The sequence below is a fragment of the Lytechinus pictus genome, chromosome 2 (genome assembly GCF_037042905.1).
Source record: "Lytechinus pictus isolate F3 Inbred chromosome 2, Lp3.0, whole genome shotgun sequence".
NCBI lineage: Eukaryota > Metazoa > Echinodermata > Echinoidea > Temnopleuroida > Toxopneustidae > Lytechinus > Lytechinus pictus.
Window position 1 is genome coordinate 19,446,196 of NC_087246.1, and position 13,866 is coordinate 19,460,061.

Below are 13,866 nucleotides of genomic sequence, written 5' to 3' on the forward strand. Positions count from 1 at the left end.
ACCAATTTTGCGTCACCCGGGTATGTGGTTCCAAAATGTGTTTTCGTGTACAAAGTCAATGTAAATTGTGTTTTCAACCCACAATTATAAATGTATGATTATTTTTAGCTTTTCTGTTCTAAATGTATTTATTTTATGCTGTTTGTGATCTCCCTAACAATTTAGGGTCCAAAACACAAAAAACAAATACAGAAATTGCAAAAAAAAAACAATATTATCTGTGCTATTATTAAGTATAGCTTCGAAATGTCAACCAGGATAAGCAACTTGAACAGACAAGGCTAACTCATAATGTTACATCACAGTTTTACCATTTATTAGTATGTCATATTTTAAAATATCATAATTGCACTTGTTAACTTTATGGAAACATCTCTCATAACAAGATTCTATTATATGAATAATTATATAATACGTTACAAGCACTCTTTTTGTTGTGGCGAAGCTTACATGACTTGTATTATGAATGTGTATATCTCCTTCACAAATTGATGGTTTCTCTTTTGTATTTTCCTACTATCTGACCCCTCTCTCCATCTCTCTTTAATTTACACAGTCACCTTTCTTTTCCATTGAACATGCTTGCCTCTTTCCGCATACTGTACTCCATTCCATTTAGTCAAGTATATCTTAACATTCTGCTTTCTTTTATTTTATGTGATAAGTCTTATGCATTGTAACTTATTAATTGTACCCGTTCAATCAATATGTTATATACATGTATTATCACCCTGCCTATTGCCAGTGAAGCCTCCCCGGCTATATGAACTCCCAAAATAGTCCGGCCTAGATAGGGTTAATAGCCAAAAACATACTTCAAAGGGGTAAGTGTCCGAGTATTTTCACAAAGCCCATCGCTTGTGTTTCCTTTATTTCCATATATAGTTAAGTAGCCATGGAAAATATGAACATCAATATTATGTACATTAATACATTTTAAGAACATGACTTAGCTTATAGAATTAATATAGTGTTTGTCCATTTAACTCAATTTCAACTGATTTCAGTTTAACCCACTATCCAGATTATAAACAACTAATGTATAATGGAATTAATGAATGTTATTTATTAAAAGGAGAAATGAAAATGTATTACTTTACTACAATAATAACCGAAGTTGAAACACACAAAATACTATCACGTTAATCGTCCTATATGCAGGACACTTTCACTTAGTTCTTAGATGTATTTACTCAAAAGGATTTGATTTAAAACCGTTATGAGAAGCATATCTATTTACATTAAGGTCAAACATGATCACGATTTTACAAGATAAACATTACACACTTTATTTCAACATTAAATAATGAAAGGAATACTAAGCATTCATGTGGATCATTACCATATCAATACTACTTATCGAACAGAAGAGTTCCTCTTCTTATATAGAATATTTTCAAGCTTTAATTTAATCCAAATTAAAGGACTATATGAGCATAGGTTGTATCTTTCAGTGCAATAGGACAGAAAAATATTTAAATACCACATGAGATTACGAACTTACATTGAAAAATTGAACAACTGGATGGGTAAACATGCCGACCAAATTATAAATACAAGATACCATAGTGAAGCCGAAGTTTGTTTGTTGCATTTTTAGAAGTAACAAAATGCGTTTGTAAAAACGAAAACAAGAACTAATCAGATACGCTTTTGTTCTTTTCTGCCAGAAAAAAAAAATCATCTCGCGCACGAAAGAACATAATATATGCGTGATCCATCATTTTCAGTAGAATATATATAATTTATCAGGGGTGCAGAAAGCGATCTCTCCAGACAGATATTGCTGGAGACAATACCAATCTCTCTCAGGCTTCTCGATATTACAATTATCAACGAGGTTCTCAATACGCTTCAGCCCGTTGGTGTACTCACCAATGCTTACCAAACCCTTATCGTGATTCACTTTGGCGATCAGGATTGTATTCCGCTGAGATACAGCAGGGTACAGTCCTTCAAGAGATGACTTTAATGTATGTTTCACAACACATTGTTTATCAGTTATTAATCCCACTCTGCAGAAGAAATATGATGAAATGATTAGTGAATCATTGTAACTTCTGATTTGATGAGGTTCATATCCATGGCATGGTATATTTGCTTCTAAAATCCCCTCTGATGAAAACACATGGATCTTCTTGGCTTTTCTGTAGCTTACATAGATCCGATCATCACTGTCAACGGTAAGGTCAGCGATTTCACCTTCATCAACACCAATAGTATTGAATGCTAAATTCATCTTTTTGTACTCTGGTGTGTACAATGTGATGGTGTTTAAATCATCGAGTACAACACATCTACCATCAGAAAGGAATTCTAATCCACTAATGTTAATTACATCTTTGAGAACTGTCTTCTGGAGTTGACCATCGGCAGAGATGATATCCGTGCCGCCCGCCGAACTTCCCACTGCCATTCTCCCGTCTGGTGTACAAACCATTGTATTCATACTATTGTTTCTGGGCAAAACAATGTGAACTCCAGGAACATTAACAATCTTACCCAGTTCTAGCTTGTCATTTTCAACGTTCCTCTCAAAGCTGACACTTTTGACCTCTTTGCTTGATTTTCTCGGCTTCTCGTAGTCAGGATCTTCCTCATTGAGGACCTCTCTTAAGTCTTCACATAAAGTTTCGTGTACAGCCAAAGAATCGATATCAAATGGCACCTTTTTTCTATTCATGGCCATGCCAGCTATGGTGGTCAAGTCAATGATGTTCTCTAATACAGATTTTTTCATTTTGTCCAGATCTTTATCTACACATTTAGCCCTACCATTGACTTCATCAATTAGATTGTTTTTATTCTCTGTCAACTGCAAGACTAAGGCGTCATATGCTTCAGTGATTTTGTCTACACACTGCTTCTTAGCTTTCCTCACACGTACCTTCTCACCATCAATGAAATTAACATACTTCTGTAAGCAAGAACTCTTGTGGTCAACTTTAGACTCCAGGTCGTTCATACGCTCTACATGGCTGTGCTCGTAAGCATCTGGCCTGATGATCTGATGACGTCTTTCCCCCGCATGATCTGCAACAACGCACCTGAAGCATACAAATTTTCTACAGCTTGAACAGAAGCACTCCTCATCTTCCTTTGGGTGTTTCTTGCATTTTTTGAATTTACGCACTGATACCTTCCCTGATGAGATCTCATTCATGGCTATGACTTCATGTCTTTTAAAGTCTTTGCACTGAGTATGTTTGTTGTGACAAGAGGTACAGAGGTACTTGCCACAGTCTTGGCAGTAGACCTCAGCATGGGGATTATCATCGGATTTACAATTCGTGCAAAGCTGGTGTTGTTTCTTCATGTCCTCAATAAGATTCCTTAAAGCTAGATTTGTTGGTAGCTTGCTGGCATTTTGGTTTGGGACGTTGGTTTCAGCTCTGCAGACAGGGCACCGTATCCTCTGTTTATTTTCATGGTATTTCAAGAGCTTGTCTATGCAGGCTTTGCAGTAGGTGTGAGAACAAGACAGGATCTTTGGATCAGTGTAGGTAGAGAAACATATAGAACACTCCAGACTCTGAGCAATGGTATCTTCTAGGGCGTTAGCCATGGCAGAAACTCTACAAAATATAAAAGAAAGGGCATAAATAAAACCAATAAACTATATCGTGTGATATTTCGGTCATTTGTGGTGATAGTGTGGATTTTCTAAGAAAAGCAATGCTAGGGGTCCTTGTATCATGCCCCTGTCATGGTACTCTCACCATGGTGTGTATGTGCAGGTGGGGCGGGTGTGTGTGCAGTGGGTGTGTTGGACAGGGTGGGGTGTGGGTTTTGGGGTGTAATAGGGATGGGTAAGGGTTTATAGGGATGTGTGTGTGTACGTGTGTGAAAGAGAAGGAGAGGGGTGTCCATGGGGTAAGGGTGTGTATTGTGCGTATATGTTTTATGCCTCCATTATGAGAAGTAATGGCCTAGTTATAAAACCAAAATATTGGAACGAGAGGCTGTACTTTATGATGAGCTGGTTTTTTTTTTAGAATACCGAGTAAGCGAAGCGAGTGAGCAAGACAATCAAAAATTTCTTAAATGAATTATTGATTTCATCATGAAATTGTTAGGTGATTTCGTTTTAATTTTCTTCTCCTGTGTGAGAAAAAGGGGTACTGTGCACCAGTGCAGAAAAACACTTAGGTTCAACTCATGAATATCTCAAAATGATCTAATTTAATTGGAAGTGCATCCTGAAACTGCGAAAACAATCCACTATTATGTTAAAAATACTGAAAAAAGTGATATTTTTCGTTAGGAAAGCTACGTCTTGTCTGTCAAATTTCAAATACTTGTTAAGGGAGCCCCACTGCGCCTGGTATCCACTCGTCAATGGTTTCAAACCGCCTCGATCACAAGAATCCCCGTTAAATTACGAGAACTTTTATAGGCTGAAAAATACCCGTTAATTATTCCTGCATTCACACCGCCCTGAAACATACCCTCCAGGATAAGTTCCTGAAGTTACGAGCATGCGCAGTATGGTCTGATAAGCAGGCAAGGCGCGAGATTCAAAATCACTAGCCCAGCAGCCACCCACGGCGCTGCACCCAACGACACGCTGGGCTAAAAGCTCCCGTAATTTGCTTTCACATCGCCAAAATACCTACGACCTTGGAAAAATCCCCGCGAAAGTTCTCGTAATTTCGCCAAGTACCTACTATTTAGCGGGTATTTTCTTTCGGGGAAATTACGCGTAGTTTGCTTTCACATTACCAAAATACCTGGTATTTTCTGATCGGGGTAAATTTCCCGATCAGAGAATACCTGGAACTGACGAACTTCGAGGCGGTCTGAAACCACTAAGTGGTTCCCGCGGGAATTTGAATCTAATCCCCCATTTCGGGGAAAGAAAAAATAATGCCCATCACAATAGGTGGTTTCAAACGCCTCGATCACAAGAATCCCCGTTAAATTACGAGAACTTTTTTAGGCTGAAAAATACCCATTAATTATTCCTGCATTCACACCGCCCTGAAACATACCCTTCGGGATAAGTTCCTGAAGTTACGAGCATGCGTAGTATGGTCTGATAAGCAGCAAGGCGCGAAATTCAAAATCACTAGCCCAGCAGCAACCCATGCACGGCGCCGCACCCAACGACACGCTGGGCTAAAAGTTCCCGTAATTTGCTTTCAGACCGCCAAAATACCCACGACCTTGGAAAAATCCCCGCGAAAGTTCTCGTAATTTCGCCAAGTACCTACTATTTATCGGGTATTTTCTTTCGGGGATATTACGCGTAGTTTGCTTTCACACCGCCAAAATACCTGGTATTTTCTGATCGGGGTAAATTTCCCGATCAGAGAATACCTGGAACTGGCGAACTTCGAGGCGGTCTGAAACCACCTATTGTGTGCTAGATTACTTATCGTTTGTGTAGGAGAGAGCAAAAGAAAAAAAACCCGCAAATTCGGATGATTTTCAGACGGATAGGCCTATATTGCACATATCAACGCATGCGAAATGGTTTCGGCTGGAGAGGTGGTCTGACCCATTATTGCCATACAGTGATCCACCAATCATTGCCAATAATCAACATTAGATGCAATATCGATTCGATGGACTGTAATGATCTATATCTAAGCCTTAATTCAGTAAGTTTTTCCTCACCCAATATGACTGTACTCGATTTGTTTGAAAATCACTCATAATCTACCATGTATGCCTAGCGTTTCGCATATCTCCAGCCAGCTGTCAGAGTAGAAGCCCTCCGCAGGCTCAGGCGGGCATACGCTGATAACCAATCGTACATGCATGAAAGTGGGATTTAATCTCACATCTTGGAAAGGCATGCATGGTGTTGCATGAAAGAATTTTGCACACGAAAAGCAGCTCTATAGGGCCTTAACACAAATTGTAGAACAGTTTTCTACGTTTGATTCTATTGACTATAATGTACAATCAATCTTAAAAATCTAGTGTATGATTAATCGTTAACCATTGAGTTACGGGACCCTAATGTCTCCGTCCTCGAGATTGCGAAAGTTCGCAATTGACGTCTGAGGCGGTATCGGACTAGCACCGTCGATCAATCACATCACTATTTTTTTCTTTTCTCATGTTTAACAGTTGTTTGCTCAGAATATTTACTTCATGAACGATTACGACTGTTAATAAGCGCCATATCTAAATTAGCTTGATAAAAATCGCCATTTATTGTGTTATATTTATCAAATTAAACTTTATGATGATGGGGATCACAAGGGGGCGGATGCGTATTTCTATTTTTAACAGATTACGAGATGTAAGGGACTAATGTTATACCAGCTTGGTTTCCTATTAGTTCCTCCTTTATCACGTTCTTCCTTAATAATTGTGTATTACTTTTTTATTTTAATTCATACATATTATATGTATACTCCAACTCTTCCTCTAATCATTGAGTAGTTCCATACTCTAATGTTGATCTTATGCACTAGCCAAATGCGATGACGTGCTTTTTCAAAAAACTTACTCAGATTAGGACATATATTCCCTATGTTATTATGTTAATTGCTATAACTTGATAGAAAAATAGGAGAAAAATCAAAATTTATGATGAATAATATCACTACAAATGGGTGACTTGTCACTATTACTTGACTTAGTCCGAAACTAATCGCGAAGTTCCCAATTTTCGCTTTACCTTTTCTCAGTGATCTAATATTTCATATGTAGAGAGCAAAAATTGTTTTTTTTCTCTTTTCTGTTTGTTCGGACTTTAAACATCTTTTTTTCTTTTATCTCTTGTTTCATACAGGGATCCATTACATCGTTCGCAAAAATAAATTATCAATATTTTGAATTATCTAAATGCAAGAGAGCATAGCTACCGAGCGCTGGAATATATTACGTTTTCGAGAGAGAATCTTATTTATTATTTATTTGTAGCTTTATTTATACAGGATAGCATTGTCAGTTTTATAACTGCTTTCCACAACGGCCCTGTCTGTTAGCACTTACCACTTTTCAAATATAATCAAGTGATCGGATATTGAATTTGAACTTAGAATTATGACGAATATGTTACCCCCCAAAAAAAAATTATAATAATAATGATGAAATAAAATAAATAAATAAATAATAACAATAATAGCAATAATAACAATAATAACAATAATAATAATAATAATAATAATGATAATAAATGAATAAAAATCAATAAAATAAAAAATCAAACATTCAAAAGGGGGTAGGGGCACCATCTCCTTATAGTATGAGTATGAGAAATATGCTATTTACATCATAAATAGGCCTATACATATGAGAGGGTACAGGAACCGAGCAAGATTTTTTGAATATGAAGAGAGAAATCGGCAATTTATAGAACATGCCAGCTCGGATAGAGTGGTCTGAGAGCAGTTTTTTTTTATTATTTGATATAATTTATTTTACTCTTCTCCACGAATGTACATTGAACCAAAAATTCGCAATGCCGTGTAAAACTATGTAAGAAAATCGTATTGCGAACTTAAATATAAAAAAGAAAATCGTATTGCGTATTCGAATGACAAAATACAAAAAGAAGCAAATGGTTCTTTTATTCACTATTCACGTAAGTCAAATTAAAAAAAAAAGCATACATTCATACTTTAAAAAAAATCAGATATTTGAAAACGTGATAGAAAATAATCCATTAATCCGGGTTAACCCAATATCACCGACAGCAATAAATCCACTAAAGTCATCCCCGGGTGAAAGTAAAGAAATAAACATGCAACAGAACAAGTTTTTATCAGAGTTATTGATCATTTTCAACATTTAAAGACATCCTAATTTTACTCAATTTAGACCAATTCATTCATTGGACTCATTTAATTCATTTTTTGGTGCACAAGCCAAAAGCGGAAGAAAATATTTTGTTTTTGAGTGTCAGGGTGTATGTGTTTCATCTGATAGAGGAGGCTTTAGAGCATCAAAATAATTTCTGCATTACTAGAAACATAATTTTGGCATCTGTTCCACAATTGTAACATTTTTATATGCACTGTAGTGATCGAAAATTAATGTAAATGTTTGATAACTTAGGATTATCAATCTTTATGTATTTTGATAATGGTTTAACAACTTCGAATAGAAAAAAAAAACTTTCGCTCACTATATTCGTTTGTATTAAAATGCAGGGTGCTTTGAAAGCAAAGAAGTTCGATAAGTCATCAAGTGAGTTGCAAAAATAAAGAAGATATCCTATACTCGGTATATCTAATAAATTGACGTAGGCCTACAGATGAGGAACATGGGGCCGCCAAAAAATCAGATATTTGAAAACGTGATAGAAAATAATCCATTAATCCGGGTTAACCCAATATCACCGACAGCAATAAATCCACTAAAGTCATCCCCGGGTGAAAGTAAAGAAATAAACATGCAACAGAACAAGTTTTTATCAGAGTTATTGATCATTTTCAACATTTAAAGACATCCTAATTTTACTCAATTTAGACCAATTCATTCATTGGACTCATTTAATTCATTTTTTGGTGCACAAGCCAAAAGCGGAAGAAAATATTTTGTTTTTGAGTGTCAGGGTGTATGTGTTTCATCTGATAGAGGAGGCTTTAGAGCATCAAAATAATTTCTGCATTACTAGAAACATAATTTTGGCATCTGTTCCACAATTGTAACATTTTTATATGCACTGTAGTGATCGAAAATTAATGTAAATGTTTGATAACTTAGGATTATCAATCTTTATGTATTTTGATAATGGTTTAACAACTTCGAATAGAAAAAAAAAACTTTCGCTCACTATATTCGTTTGTATTAAAATGCAGGGTGCTTTGAAAGCAAAGAAGTTCGATAAGTCATCAAGTGAGTTGCAAAAATAAAGAAGATATCCTATACTCGGTATATCTAATAAATTGACGTAGGCCTACAGATGAGGAACATGGGGCCGCCACCCCCCCCCCCCCCCCACCACCCTCCCAAAAAAAAGAAATAAAAACGCTTCACGACCAAAGGAAATGGAGAAAATGAAAGGAAAATGGGTGAATTATGATATATTCTTTCTTCAATTTTTGTAAAAATTTTTCAAAGGTCAAAATAGACTAGCATTTTTCGGTCTAAATTTAAAAAAAAATTCAGCTGTCGCTTCGCGCTCTCTTTCATTTTTTTAATTGAGATACATATATCATGTAATATTTCTTTGGGGTTTTTTAATGGAAATACTACCACGACTCATGGCCATTGACTTGCGTTATACGTTTGGATCAATATACACGTTTCCATTATTTGAATAAGACAGTGTTTGATACTGCAAATTCAGAAAATCCCTGTTCGTCGTTGTGCGTCTATTGTCCTTTTCGGTTCTATATGTTGTTTCTTTCTCACGTTGTGTTCATTCATGCGATTTTACTCCGATATTTTCATGTCAAAAAGCTTTATTATGTCCGTTTCAATGCAATTTTCCGATAAACGTTTCAATTAAAGCCATACCTCTGCTGTAGAACACTCATTGCGACCATGATAACATTATCAAATCTTTTCTTGACTTACACCCCCCCCCCCCACACACACACACACACCCTCTCACACACACCCTCACACACACACACACAACCTTGAAAAATCTTGGTTACGGGGCCTGGTCTACATTATGGTCCAAGACCCCACAATTTTAAGTCTTGAACTTGTTTCAGTGATTATATTAAAGAAAATATATAAATAATCGATCGAATTCAATTTTGAAAAAAAAAGAAATTTGTGAACTGCTTACGTGATGTGGAGATAGAGATAACGTCAATCACTGGCTTCGATGGAATTCAAGGAATATTGAAATTCTCTCAGTCAAATAATTTCACGGAGGACCTCTAGTTCATGTCTTGTTCAATGCATACAGCTCGAACTTATAAATTGCAAGAATCGAGAAAAAAGTCATTGACATTTGGCAATCCCGAATTACTATTCCAACATTGTCTAATCATGAAGGTCCATGGTCGAATCCATAAAGTTCTAGATGATATTCAAGAATAGAAGTTCAAATCTCAACATCAAATAACCCCATGAGCCCATTAAACTAGCAAAAGATTATTTGTTCTCACTTTTATGTACAACTTCCGTTATCATTAGACGCTTTAAATCTGAAACTTCCATCTGTTTAATGTAGTTCCCATTTGTATTGTGTATAGGTGGTGTATATTGTGTATATTGTGGTTCGGTCCACTTTGGAACATTCCGAGAAAAATCATGTTTTTTTATTCTTACTTATTGCAATATTCTTTTGAGAAACTAAATTGTCATGATGTACTACCCTATCATGTGAACATGAAATTGGGTATAAAAGAAATCCACCTGTCTTCAATTTATTTCTATATATTAAAAAAAAATATCATTGTGGACCTAACCCATTTTGCAAGCAAACTAAATATTTGACAAATTCATTAGTTTTCCTATATACAGTTATTTAATGTGGGTATCCCACTTTAATGTTGGATTGAGATACATGCTTAAATATTTAACAGTTAGATTGCTTAATGGTCTTATAAGATATTTTAATAATTTTATATTTGCACATTTCTACATCCTGTGGGAGAAATGATGAGATGGTGTTACAGTTTAAACTGTAAACTCTTGCTATAGTGTAACTCGCTCCCTAGCTTATTGAAAATGTGTCCAGTGTGTGCGCGCACTGCCTCTGTGTTGTTTGGTACCATTTGTTTGTACACCAACGCACCGGATGCACGCATAGGATCCACTGCATGCACACGTACACGATCGCCTATGATTTGCTCTAAATGAAAAATATGATGCAGTTTTTTACCAGGTTATTATATGTCTTAAATCTCTTTTATTTTGTGATGAGAAAAATGTAGGTTTTTTTTTCTAGAACGGACTACAACTCCCCACCCCAAAAGAAAAACGTAAGTAGTTGGAAAAAAAAACATACAGAGTGTTTGTGCGTGAATATTTTATTGAAGCGATATTCTCGCATAAACTCCCCCATTCACTGTGCGCTCGTACATTATATTTGCAATATAACACTTTTACGCGAACTTACCCGGCGAGTTACACTATAAGCACGATTCGCTTATAAGATCGTAACAGATGGCAATATCTTGGATCTCATCATATCTACATCCTGTGGAGAGATGATCCGATGACAAGATCTTGGATTTCGTCATGTCTACATCCTGTGGTGGAGATGATCAGATGACAAGATCTTGGATCCATGATCGTCATCTCATAATCTCTTCTAAACGATGTAGACATGACGAGTTACGAGATCATGACATCCGATCATCTCTTCCACTGGATGTAGACATGACGAGATCCAAATGTCATCTCATCATCTCTCCCACAGGATGTAGATATGATGAGATCCAAGATCTTGTCATCTGATCATCTCTCCCACATGATGTAGACATGACGAGATCCAAGATATTGTCATCTCATCATCTTTTTCAAGGATTATAGACATGACGAGATGATTATCTGAAGTCTGGGTGGCACTTTTAAGCTTCCATAATTGATCGGAGTGATTGTATTGCGATGAAATTTCAAACTTAATTAGACAGTTATGGGATAACCAAAAAGTTAAGCCTTATGCGAGAAATCCGGGATTGCCTTTCTTATGTTTATCATATGCTGTGTTTTATATAATAGAAATTAAATATTTTTCATTATTCTGTCTAACGACATTAGTAGACTTTTGAAAAATCTGAGATGCAGGGCAAGGTCTCACTTGTCACTAATTTCTGTATTAATTATGCTATAAACAATGAAGCACAATGAAATATCACACCCCAAAAATATTTGTTAGTGCTTCAAGAAAGTGAAATATATAAAGTGAAGGAAATACCATTTATCCCATACACAGGCATGGGTTACATTAATCTCTTAAAGAAATTTGTAATGATTTTTTTCAGATATCAGCACATATTTGATTTTTTCCCCTTTCCTGTGTGTTTTTATCCACATATATAAAATCATGAATAAAAGTTCAATACTTTTAATATGACCTTTGTCATGTTAGCCTATGCCTTAAAAAATCATAAAGTGATTAATACTTTTATCCAGAAATGATTAACCATAACCAGTGGAGTACCATGGGTCATTGCAAGGGGGCACCAGCAAAAGAATTTGGGCACGCGAAGCGCTTAATAACCATGTATACTGACCTAATAGTGACATTTTAAGGACTGTGACATTAAGCGGATATGTATCTCACTAATCAAATAACGCGAGCGCGAAGCGCGAGCCGAAAATTCTGAAATTCAGTCCAGAAACATTCTAAGGCTTGTTTGAAGGAATTCATTAAGATCATACGTATTTCACTAACCAAATGATGCGATCGCGAAGTGCAACCTCAATTTTTTTTATGTTCAGACCAAAAAGAGGCATTTGAAGGACTGTTTTTAAGAATTCATGAAGAGCAGATACATATCACCAATTCACTAGTGCGAACGTAAGTACGGACTGGAAATGTTTTATATTCAGACCTTAAAAGGAGGCAATCAATTTAAGAAGGCCTACCCATTAGAAGAAACATATGTCACTCCATAAAATAATAAAAACTCGAATTGCGAAGAAATATAATGGGTATATGGACCTGAAAACGGGATGTTTTAACTATCATTTAATCCCCTTGAACATATTTTTTTTATCTCATTAAACATACAATTCGAGCATCAGGAGTAATGAACATAGGCGCTAAGCAAATTATTTGTCATAAAGTAATGACAAAATATTTCTTTTGTAATATATATAATATACGATAACATGATATAATACGAAGTCATATATTCTCCCCCACTACGTTTCTCTTTCTTCCTCCCTCTTTTTCTCCTTCCCCCTTTTTTTGCCAGCCGATTAGGGGGGCGCACGTGCCCCCCCCCTCCCGTAGTTACGCTACTGACCATAACATGATCAGTATGCATATTATAATCATGCAATAGGCCTATTTGCTCCTTGCAAATTAGAATTTGCTATTTTAACGTTTGAGAGATTGTAATCACACATGACCTTATCACATTTGATCCCGGAACATGCGGAACAGTTTGCAAACCGCCTGCAACTTTTTTTTCATGGTGTTGCACGATCGATCGCTAGATGCCTTAAGTGTCACCGCACGACTGGTCCACGATCAATATATGGCTAATATAGGATGGGGGAAATGTAAAGAAAACAAGACAAAATACAATACAAAATTATTGTCGCTCCTCTTCATAATATTTCCTCACAGTGTGATGACGTTGCTGAATCTTCGGCTTCAACAACAACGTTTAAACATGTTAAAGGGGCTTTCACAATTGCTCACGCGATCGTTTGCGATCATTTGGTTACAATATATGTTGCACACAATTGCAACGGTTGTAGGCAGTCGCACCACCAGTGTGAAAGGGCTTAAAATAAAGCATGACAGCTCTTATTCAGCGGCGTAACAGGGGTCGGTGGCCAGGGGGGCAAGAGCAAAAATTTTCCCGGTCATATCATGGTATGAACAGGCGTAATGGTGTAATGAGGCGACGAATTTTAGAGGGCCTGATATTGCGTGTCGGGCAGAATTTATCTTTTAAAAAAAAGTTGTGAGCGAGCAAAAATTTTGACATTTTTAATACAAAAATCAAATTTGTGATAGATTTTGACATCATTTCCAGAGAATAATATATTTCATTCTTCTCTCTTTCCATTCCTTTTTTGTTGTGGTCTGTACCCCCACTGTAAACAGGATTCTTTGCGGCAGTAGCGTGAAGAGTACAAAAAACAAGGTGCACAGTATGGCGCATGTGCTAAAAAGCTGCTTAATATAAGTCCCGAGGGAGCGAAGCGACCGAGAAAAAAATCAACTTTTCATGAGAATCTAACTTTGAGATATTTTTTGACATTATATTCAGTAAATAAAATCATATCCTTCACTTTTCCTTTGCTTCTCTTTCCTCC

General features: G+C 36.3%; 1 protein-coding gene across 2 annotated transcripts in view; it reads right to left on the reverse strand.

The window, feature by feature from the left end:
* Positions 1-518: 518 nt before the first annotated feature.
* Positions 519-13,866, reverse strand: part of LOC135153067 (tripartite motif-containing protein 2-like) — a 52,666-nt gene continuing 39,318 nt past the window's right edge. Inside the window, exons 1-2 of one of the 2 annotated variants that reach the window (XM_064095774.1) lie at positions 9,704-9,931; positions 519-3,575 (exon numbers count right to left, since the gene is read on the reverse strand). In XM_064095774.1, the coding sequence (XP_063951844.1) occupies positions 1,727-3,565 (1,839 nt within the window). In that variant the 5' untranslated portion in view covers positions 3,566-3,575; positions 9,704-9,931 and the 3' untranslated portion in view covers positions 519-1,726. Of the gene's footprint in view, positions 3,576-9,703; positions 9,932-13,866 lie in introns of those variants that run through there. The other variant, XM_064095775.1, reaches the window with a different exon arrangement.